Source organism: Stegastes partitus, unplaced genomic scaffold (genome assembly GCF_000690725.1).
Source record: "Stegastes partitus isolate 25-593 unplaced genomic scaffold, Stegastes_partitus-1.0.2 Scaffold572, whole genome shotgun sequence".
Taxonomy (NCBI): domain Eukaryota; kingdom Metazoa; phylum Chordata; class Actinopteri; family Pomacentridae; genus Stegastes; species Stegastes partitus.
Genome location: NW_007578303.1, coordinates 44,545 through 55,637, shown reverse-complemented (window position 1 = coordinate 55,637; position 11,093 = coordinate 44,545). Strand labels below are relative to the sequence as shown.

The 11,093-nt window shown below is 39.7% G+C and overlaps 1 protein-coding gene across 1 annotated transcript in view; it reads right to left on the bottom strand.

Moving 5' to 3' along the window:
• The window catches only part of syngr3a (synaptogyrin 3a), a 9,534-nt gene extending 1,339 nt beyond the window's left edge, over positions 1–8,195 (bottom strand). Inside the window, exons 1-3 of the mRNA XM_008288717.1 lie at positions 7,992–8,195; positions 5,837–6,071; positions 3,806–3,951 (exon numbers count right to left, since the gene is read on the bottom strand). Coding sequence (XP_008286939.1) covers positions 3,806–3,951; positions 5,837–6,071; positions 7,992–8,093 — 483 coding nt within the window. The 5' untranslated portion in view covers positions 8,094–8,195. The remainder of the gene's footprint in view (positions 1–3,805; positions 3,952–5,836; positions 6,072–7,991) is intronic.
• Positions 8,196–11,093: the final 2,898 nt, after the last annotated feature.

Here is an 11,093-nt window from a genome sequence, read left to right as displayed (position 1 = left end):
GATGTAATAGAAATAATAATCTCTCAATTATCCCATTTTGTGGAAATACGCTAATTTGCTTTTTGGCGGCGGTCTTAAACGAAAGATTTTTCTGTAACTCCACACTAAATGCAACAACTGCAGCCCACAGCTGGTTAGCTTAGCTTAGCACAAAGTCTGGAAGATGGAAATAAGTAGCTTGGCTCAGTCTGGAAGTCACTAAATCCATCACTCTGGCAGCCAGAGGAAACTTCAGAAAGTTACTGTTCCTGGCCAAGAAAAAGTCCAGCAGACAACGCCCATAAATTATTAATAAAAGGTATAACAAACAAATCAGAGAGCTTTGGAAGTGCTAGTAAGCAGATTTTGTTTGAGCCAAAGAAGTGGTTTCCTTCTCCTGTTTCCAGTCTTTGTGCTGAGTTGAACAAACCAACCCGTCATTTCCACCACAGAGGGCCACGACCGTGGTATCACCACCCAAAATATTTCTTAAAAACAAACATGGCAAAATCTTAATGAGCCCAATCAAATCACTGGATCATTTAAATGAGGATGATGATGCATCTAAACTTTGTTGATAATTAAAGTAATTAAAAAAGAAGCAGACGCTCCGACCGTTTCCTGCCTTAAATGTAATCAGAAATGGATTAGTGTTTGTAGCTCAGGTCATGGATGGATTATCAAAAGAGCCCACTGTGCAAATGTGCGACAAGCAGCCGGGGGGTCCCTTAATCCTGAGCCTCTGTTTGAAGTTACTCTTATTAACTTTTCTCTTTAGAAAGTCAAAGTTAAAAGTCCCGATCGTACACCTGATTTGAGTACTTTAGTGTGTTTCAGCAGAATAATCCACTCAGTGTAAGAGCAGTTTGTGGCTACATTCATCAAGGACACACAACAGAACATTAAGACGGTTCAAACCAGGTTCATTAAATTGGTACTTAATGTGTCTTAGAAATGATCATTTGAGAAGTGATTCTTTTGAATGTTTTATGAGACATGAAGGCAGAAATACTTCAAACTCTTAAAAACATTTTATTATCATAAGACGTCATATTAGGTTTCAAAAGGGAGTCGTCTCTGTTTCGGCACACAGAGTAAGTGGTAGCCACTCGGAGTTGCTTTTTTTATTAATCACCTTGCATTTTACAATTCCTACATGGTGAATTATTGTGTTTCTCTGTTCCTAACAAGGGAGCCAGTTTTCATGCCTGGATATGGGGGATTTTGCAGGTGAAGAGACTTTGCTGCTGCCTCTGTAACAAAAACCTTGTGACGTTAGTGTTACGATCCTGGGGCTACGGTGGCATTCAGGGTGGGATGTCAGAGCCAAGAGCGGTTGATTCACTTCGGTTTCACAACAAGAAGCAGGCTCTGGTATTAATTGTGCTAGGGGAAAAAATGCAAACTGTGCACTTCAAGTCTTTTTTTTTTTATTATCATTTATTATGTTTGAAAACGGGCTGCAGGGTGGCGCTGTTGTTCAGCACTGTTGCCTCGCAGCAAGAAGGTTGCCGGTTCGCGTCCCGGTGGGGGCACCGGAATCTTTCTGCATGTTCTCCCTGTGCAGCGTGGGTTCTCTCCGGGTTCTCCGGATTCATGTGCATTCAAAAACACGTTGAGGTTAATTGGTGATTCTGAATTGTCCGTAGGTGTGAATGTGAGTGTGCTTGGTTGTCTGTCTCTTAAGTGTAGCCCTGTGATAGACTGGTGACCTGTCCAGGGTGTCCCCTGCCTTCGCCCTAAGTCGGCTGGGATAGGCTCCAGCCCCCCATGACCCTAGTGAGGATTAAGCGGTGTATAGATAATGGAAATGGATGTTTGAAAACTTCTAAATTAGTCGGTTTGACTTGAGCTACTTGATAGCAGCTGATCATTGGTTTCTGTTACAGTTGGTATCAGTGCTCCGAGTTAAACAGCCAGGATTAGTTCTGTTATATCCTTATATGTGATATTAAAATGTACAGCATAGGGATGTGAGCACAACATTAGCTTTTGTAATCAAATGTCATCTGTTATTTTCCCCTAATCCTTGTCTGTTTCCCTCCCAGACACCCACCAGGCTCATAATTATAAAGCTGTCACACATATATGTATACAAATTTGCTAGAACTACTGTCAAAATCCATATTTCTTATTGTTGGCGCCTGACTTAGTTTGGCTCCTTGTTTATGAGACATTTATTATATTAGTTATAAAAGCTCCTCTGGATGATACTGCGTTTTTACATATAGATATATTGATTTGAAAATCTAGTTTTTCACTTAAATTTCTATTTGAAAACCTCCAGACTCCCTGCTCCTTTTATAGACCTGTCAAACTGATTCAAGGAGATGCAGAAAGAGTTCCAAAGGCTGTCGACATGCTGAGCCTAACATCCTGCTGGGACGCAATTTAAATACATTGCGCATCAGAACAGCGCTTTATGAAAATGCAGCAGTCATTTCCTGTATAGTGTCTCATCATATTTATAAAATCTGTAGAGAAGAGCAGTAAGAAGGTTGTCAGACAGTAACTCTTGGAGCTTTTGTTGTTAGGTGGGAGGGGGGGCCTTTCATGAATCTGTTCCCTGTTTCATAATTCGATGTCATTTAACCGTGTAAACCTGTAGCACACCAGAGGGTATGAAAGGCACTAGCATTACACCATTTCTTAGTGACAGAAACTGTAAAAACTACAAGAATCACTGGGTTTTTAACTTTCAATCTTCACTGCTCCTGAACTACTCATCTGTGACGGAAACTTAACCAAATCTAAGCTTAAAATCGTCACGTTTAATCCAAAATCACTATATTCCACATGTTTCTGTTCAAAAACTCCCCAAAAACAAACCGTTTGCTGAAACCAGATTTAGTAAAAATTCTGCGCTTCTCTGCACAACTAATAAGCCACAAGCGACTCAACTGCAACCAACAGTTTGGTGACTAAAATTCAGTAATTTTTCAGTTGAACTGCAGGCTGTGGAGCAGACAAGGATAGAAACATCATAAAAATGTAAGCTGCAAAATATCTATCGTATTTGTAGTCACCATTTTCCTCCAGTATTGGTCACAACTGTGGGAAAAATGTTGTAGATGTTGATAACAGGTTTTTGAAATTTTTGTAAAATAAATAATCAAAGAAATGCAACTTCAATTTATGGCATTATAAGTTTGTCATACTGCAAAAAGACGTGTTTGAGTTCTCGAGACTTCTAGCCATTAGTAATTGAGATTTTTTGTCTCTTTTGGATGGTTTTGAGTCCTTTTTAGGCTGTTGGTGCCCTTTAGAGGCTGTTTTGTGTCTCTTTGAGGCTGTTTTGTGTCATCTTGCATCTCTTTTGGGCTGTGTGTGATCTTCTGAGGCTGTTTTGTGTTGATGTTAGACTATTTTGTGTCTCGTTGAGGCTTTTTGTGTTTCTTTTGGGCTGTGTGTGATCTTTTGAGGCTGTTTGGTGTCCTTTCCGGCTGTATGTGCCGTTTAGAGGCTGTTTTGTGTCTCTTTTATGTTGTTTGTGCCACTAGACTTTATATTGGAGTGAAAAATGAGCCCACAGTGAGTAAAAATGTGACTTTTTTTTGGTCACAAACACACACATGGTATAACACGCAGTGAAATGCGTGGAGGAAAAGGCAGGCAAAAACTTCTGGGAGATTTGATATTAATATTCTACATTTAATCAAATGACTACGGCTTTGTTTTTAGTTTTTTTTTCTTATCAATTCGATCTGCAAACACACGTGTTACCATTTTGTGTCAAACATTTATCCTTTGCATTTTTTCCACCTGTATGTGTTCGTGTGATCGAGCATGTCATTACGTGTTGCTGTGTGTGACTTCATGCTCTTACCCAGGTGATTATGGAGAAGAAAGAGAAGGCAATTGCTGCTCGAGCTGCATCCGCTCCCTGGTTGAGAGGCACATCAGCGTCCTTGGTCCGGGACCACTGATTGGCCAGGAAGCAGAAACTGACAAAGTAGAGAAAAGCCCAGAAACCTGCAAGAAACCAGTGGAACAATGAGTGGTTATTTTCAAGTTAACTTTTTCACACATCCATCCATCCATTATCTATACACCGCTTAATCCTCACGAGGGTCATGGGGGGCTGGAGCCTAGCACAGCTGACTCAGGGCGAAGGCAGGAGACACCCTGGACAGGTCACCAGTCTATCACAGGGCTACACTTAGAGACAGACAACCAAGCACACTCACATTCACACCTACGGACAATTTAGAATCACCAATTAACCTCAACATGTTTTTGGACTGTGTGGGAGGAACCCAGAGAGAACCCACGCTGCACGGGGCGAACATGCAAACTCCACACAGAAAGATCCCAGTGTCCTCACCAGGACGCGAACCAGCGACCTTCTAGCTGCAAGGCAATGGTGCTAACCACTGCCCACCGCAGCCCCTTTTTCACACAGATGAGACAAATAAAAAAACATATAATAACCTGAGATTTCTCAAATCAAACCACCTGAAGCACTTCTTTGTTCCTTTTAGAGTTTAAATATACTCTCATTTCTCCAACACTTGAAGTCACTTCACAGGTTTCATTTCTCTTGATGTCTTGCGGTGCAGGAAAGCAGACACCTGAAACAAAGAAGCGAGCCTCGGCGGCCTACATTTGTGGTATTTTGGGGAATCCCAGCCTTTTGAATCCTGTGTTTGGTTCACATTTACAAACAAAACACACCTTTGTTTTAACCCCGTCAACCCAAAGCACTTTCTGGGTGTTTTTGTTGTTGTGTTTTTGCTCCTGTCACATTTTTACTCTCTGTGGCCTCATTTATCACTACAATATAAAGTGACCACATGTGTTTCCAGTACTGATGTTGGTCTAATACTACAGATATTTTACTACACTTACTGCATTATAGTCTCCAAAATGTCAGAGTTTTTGTCATGTGACTGTTTGCAGTATTGCAGCTGAGTCACTCATGGCCTCACGGTTGCACCGAGGATTGAAGATTATTTTACTTTTTACAGAATCTGGTTGGATCAGTTTATTTTTTTGCAATGTTTTATATGAGACATGTAGAATAATGAAACATAATAAATAGATCTTTGTGAAACATCACAACATTAAGCTTAGATTTTTTCCAGGCAGAAGTGTACATCACAGATGAGGAGTTCATGGACCAGGGGAAAGTTGGAAAATCTGATGATTCATTTTGTTTTTGCAGTTTCAGTGTAATTTTGCAGATTCTTCTCAAAAATAACACAATTTTCAAACCTAGTGGAAGGTTTTGGGGTTAAGAGGGTTAAAAAAAGATTCATACCTTTACTAGCCATTTTCACAAATGTGAAAGTGCAGTTTTGAGCAGGAGGTTCAACGTTTTGTCATCATTCTTTAATATTTGTTATTTTATGTCTCTTTGGTGCATACTTTAGATCTGAAAAATTTAGCATCCTAAGCATCTTATAACAGGATAGTTTGACTCCTTTTTCTGCATTCTTTTTACCTTGAAATCAAATTTTCCATTATGCCAGGGGTGTCGACATCCGGTCCTCGAGGGCCGCAATCCTGCATGTTTTAGATGTTTCCCTCTTCCAACACACCTGATTCAAATGATCAGGATCGTTATCAGGTTTCTGCAGAGCTTGATGATGAGCTGATCATTTGAATCAGGTGTGTTGGAAGAGGGGAAACATCTAAAACATGCAGGATTGCGGCCCTCGAGGACCGGAGTTCGACACCCCTGCATTACGCATAACAGTAATATGCCATCATACACTGATATGTAACAAAATACGTATGTTTTATTGTTTGCAGCACCTCAGCATTTCATTAAAAAGTGAGCAAACTCACACACCAAGAACATTTCTAGGATTGTCTGACAGAAAACCCACATCTGCTCACACGTCTGCCTCCTCACCTGAGAACCCGATCTCGAGCATCACGGCCTTCTTCCTGTCTTTAACAGAGCTGATGGAGGAGAATTTGTAGTCGAGCAGGAAGAAGAAGGCGCACGCCAGCAGGCCCACCAGGCCCACGAACACGCCGTAGTTACACGCATCTGCATTCTTGTTGAAGACGCAGTGGAGGCGCTCGCTGCCCAAGTTGACGTAACCCTCGTTCACGATGGAGGCAAAGACCACCAGGGAGAATATCTGTGGACGAAAGAGGAGAGGAGGTTCGGTGAGAAAAAAACACAAAGTGGAAACAATCATCTTTCTTTTTTCTTTCTGTCGTTAACAGTGTTGCAGGGATTGTGGCAGCACTACTCAAAAGCATCTCTTTGAGCGTGCTCAGACCGAAGGCATTAACCTAATTTCCTCCCTTTCTTTCTGACTGACTAAAGAGGTGGATGCTTCACTTCCCCTCAAGAATCACCAGACCTGAGGCAATCTGTGTGTGTGTGTGTGTTTGCATAGAAACCAAAAGGAGATAGCCATCACATCGCAAACTGCAGCTATAACTTTTTTACTCTCAGTTCCTCTCCTATTTGTTTCCAACAGGCTGATCTCTCCAGTTAATTCTTCTTCCCTCTGCTCTGGACACCGATCAGCTGACTAACACTCCGTGGCAGAATAGGGTCATGTGACACGCACACACACAGAACTGAGCTAGTACTGGGGGGTCTGGGTCATATGATGGTGGAGGCATCGTGTTTCAAACTAATCACATGTACGGATAGAATTTGAGCAGATACACACTCAAGTGCTTTTAGTGCATCGACGTGATAAAGCTGCTTATTTATCAGAGTGCTGCGTCTCTAAATGACATTTTCCCTGATATTTTTTGCACAATTTTGACATTTTTTTTAAGCTCCTCTCTACCTGATTGCTTAATTAGTGATCTTTCTTACAAGGCAGAGGGTTTGTGTAAAGCTGAAGAAAGCTTTAGCACTACAGGGAAAGAAGTTTCTGAGTCGCTAAAATAGCAGAATGCTCTGTTGCTGCAATGCATTCTGGTTTATTGAGGATTCCCACAGCGGATAAAGTTGCTTCTTGATTTCTAGCACATTTTCTAGCACGTACCTAAACACATTTAGTCAAGAACTCAAGTTAGGTACAATTTTGAGGCCCTTATGTGCCACTTTGGTATTTCTATTGTTCCCATTTTCCACTGGACTACACTAACTTTATGTGCATAGAGTAGATTTTTAAAGGCTTTCTCTTGGCTACAGAAGTGAAAGTGGCAGATATTTTTGATCTTTAAGCATATTTTTCTGATAACACTTGAGCAGGATCAGTTTGCATCTATATTTTCATCAACAACCACAAACAGCACAATGACACATTTAAATCAGAGATTATTTTAAATGTACTGACGAAACGAACTGCACACTCTCGGTTGGTTTTTGTTTCAGAAGATCCCCTGCACTGCTGAAGAAGACCTTCTCCGTGTCACCCAAAGGTGATGCGTTACATCAAACGTCAGGACACAACGCGTCTCCGTGGCCCTGCGTGCGTAATGAGGAGCGCGGACCAATCACAGGTGGGATGACGAACGACGACGACCGTTTAGGGTAAATCAGCAAAAAAAAATCACGAGCAGAAAAAATGATTGGCAAAAAAAAAAAAAAAAAGGACGAGGAATGTCCTGTGGAATAGTGCGGTTATGTAATGGGTAGAAAAACATCATTAGGTGGCAGGAACACAGGAAGCCTGAAGAATGAGTATGGATCAGTCCCTTTTTGTCATTTTCAGCCCAATCCCTCTGCTGCACCTCATATGCTGTGTTTATTAAAGCACTGCCGGGAAATAAACGCGCTGAGGGGAGATGATTTCTGCTCCACAAAAACATCTGGAGTGAGATGAAGCTACATGGTCATGGTGTCAGATAACCACCAGGCCTTGGTTACACCCTGAGCGCTACATTTCTGTCACATCACCCCCACAAATACGCGCTAATTCGGAGGTTTCCATTCACACAACCTGCTTATCAGCTTTCGGCGGATTTCTGGAGTCTATATTTGTAGTGAGAACACGTCACGGGTTCCGCGCAGCAGCGACAACAGAGAGGACCCCCACCACCACCACCTCCACCTCCACATCCACACACAGACAGTAAAAGCCCGCTCTCACCAAGGACAGCGCTCTCAGGATGGTCTGCGGCTGCTTGACGAAGCTAATCGGGTCGATAGTGGACCCGGTCCGGCCCGCTCCGAACGATCCCACTCCGTCCATCTTCTGTGGCTCTCTGTGTGCGCTCCTCGCGGCTCCACGCTCCCGGCTCCACGGCAGGATGGATGCGCTGCTGTAGGGACGGGTCCTGCGCGCTCCCAGAGGCGCGGCGGCGCTCAGGCGGACGTGCAGGGTATGTCGTGCCCGCGCTACAGACTGATGAAATGAAGACACACTTAAATGCTGTTATTATTAAAACTAGAGAATAACAGTGAAATGACGGGAGTTCAACACGCGAGACTGGAAATAAAACACCAGGTTTCATTTTATTGGTTTATAGGAGATTCCATTAAAAAAAAAAAAAAAATAAAAAAAGCACTTCATCATCCACAAAGGTTATTCAAAGTGCTTTACAGGCAAAGACCAAATACAAAATACAGATGGAAAAAAATGCAATTAAATTAATAGCTTATATCAACAACAAAGTGCACACAATTTCACAGAATAATCCAAACCAATGGAATAAAACAGAAGAAAAAAAATAGAAGAAAAAAAACCATGTAGACTATAAAACAGAACAAAAAGAATGAAAATATACAGACAAGTTTAAAAACTGTGCAGGCAGTTTTGAGCAGCTCTAGTCTAACACAAGTTAGTCAAGTGTGAATTTTAAATATATGTAAATATGAATAAATTGTAAATAATGAAATTAATGGTTTCCTTTACTGTTAGTTCCACATTGGAGAAGCTTCATGCTCAAAGATTTTTGTTCAAAATGTATTTATTTTATTTATTTAAGAAAAATAAAAAATAATTCAAAACAAACAAACAAACAAAAAAGCCCAGTCTGAGATGAGATGATAGATTCCCATCAGAGCTGCCAAATCAGAGTTATTTATGCAGCACATTTTAAACAACAGCAGTGGAGATAAAGAGTTTTTTCACTGTATAAATCTTACACTGAAAGAAGTTTCAATATTAGGTTTAAGAGCCTACAAACAAAATACATATTTTTTGTCAAAATAAACAGTGAGGTTAAGAGCCTGCAGTGTTATTAATCATGGTGAATCTAAAACAAAAGAAGAAGTCTAAAGATAAATTGGTTTGTCTACAATACAGACGAGAAGCTCTTTGTGGCCAATTTGTGATTTTACACTATATACTGTTAATAACCTGACTCGACTAGTAGCAGAATGTCAAAGTTTACATGGTGTAGAAATTATAAATGCACTTGTATTAAAATAAATTACCGCAAAGCAGGCGTCAACAGCAGTGTATAGCTTATTTGTGTGTGTGTGGCAAGATGTCGGTCAGAAGTTAAAAAAATATGCCAAAATTATTGTCAACTTTGAATCTGAGTACAGCCAGACATTCACCAATAAGAATGATAAAAGTGTAAAAGAGTGGAGGAGACAAAGCCAAATTAAAATATCTATCACCGTTAGGAGCAACGTTAAGTCTGGATATACTGGGACAGCCTATAAATATTTACAAAATGATTGTTTTAAACTGTTGAACTTAACTCCCCTCAGATTTCTAGAAGCTATAAATTTCCAGGAAAAAAACGTGACTGCAGTGTCCTCAACAAGAGAGTTGATCTAAATAAAGATGTTTGGGCCTCAAAGACCATAAACAGAAATATAGCACAGAGAAAAGTCTCATGACGATGCAGCTGTGCCAAATAGCACAAAAAATATAGTCACAAGTCACTCATCATGGAATATTTACTCATTATGTTCAGCAGTGGAATATAACTTTAGTTTAGTTACTCAAGTATGAACTTCAATACTTGTGCACGCAAAACATATAAGGAACTTATGATGTTGTGTTATGAAATAAAAATATACAAGTGCAAATGAAACAATTAGTTAATCAACTCGTCAAGTGACAAAAAAGTTGTTGATAATCGTTTAGAAGTGCTTGTTGAGGCATTTTTCACTATTTTCTGCACTTTTACAAACCAGACAATAAATGGAAAATATAATAAGCTGATTAATTCATAATGAAAACAATTAGTTGCAGTTCTAAATCTTTCAAAATGAGCTTGCCTCAACCAACTATGCCTGTAAAATCCTGCTTTTACATTAAAGCATGAGTGGTAATAATCTCCTGATGTGGTATATAACAGCTGAGCAGTCTCGGGATATTTTGCGCATCGATTACTTTTACTTTACCTATTTAAGAACTGAATTAAAGTTACATACTTTTAATTAAATAACATTTTTAGTGCAGGACTTTTACTTTTACAGCGCAGTACTAGTACTTTTACTCAAGTAAGGGATTAACAAAGACCACTTAACTGAATTGTGGACCTTTTTATACACATTATGAGTCTTACCACAGTCTTAATGCAGGTTGTTGTATTGTGAGGTGTTTCTGTAAATTGTACATTCACTCTCTTTGGAAACATGGATTTCAGACTATATACTAAATAAATAAAAATAATTTGATTTGATTTTCCAACCAACTGCCAACAAGTGTTATAATATAGTAAATTAAATCCTGTACGATTTATATACTATTTTAAAACTAAACTGTATCATTTTCACACCTTATAATTCATTAATTGCTTCATGAAAGTGGTGAAATGCTGCTGAAGCGGCTGTGAAATGCAGTACAGTAGATTCACGCCACTAGAGGTCAGTGATGTCTTTTTCAGACTTCATTACTTTATGTTCATTAATAATCACACCAGTATTGTAAAGAAAACTATTTAAATCTGGGTTGAGGTGTTGCAAAAACAAAAACTGTTCATGTTATTACGATAAAAGTGAGATAAATATGAGCTGTGGACGACGTTGTCCTGTGCTGGCTCTTTAAATAACAATCTCAAAATGAGAGTTTATTAATCACTCACAGAAGACACAGCAGGTCATAGGGCTGAGGTGAAGGCCTTAAAAGTCCTTGAATAAAGAAAAGGATTAACATGCAGCTGCAACTAACAAGTATTTTAAATCTTAATAATATAAATCCACTAATCTAAAACCTTTTTACTGATTATTATTTATATAAAGCTCCAAAATTGGTATCAAATACAGATTTATGAATTACTGGAGGCTGAAA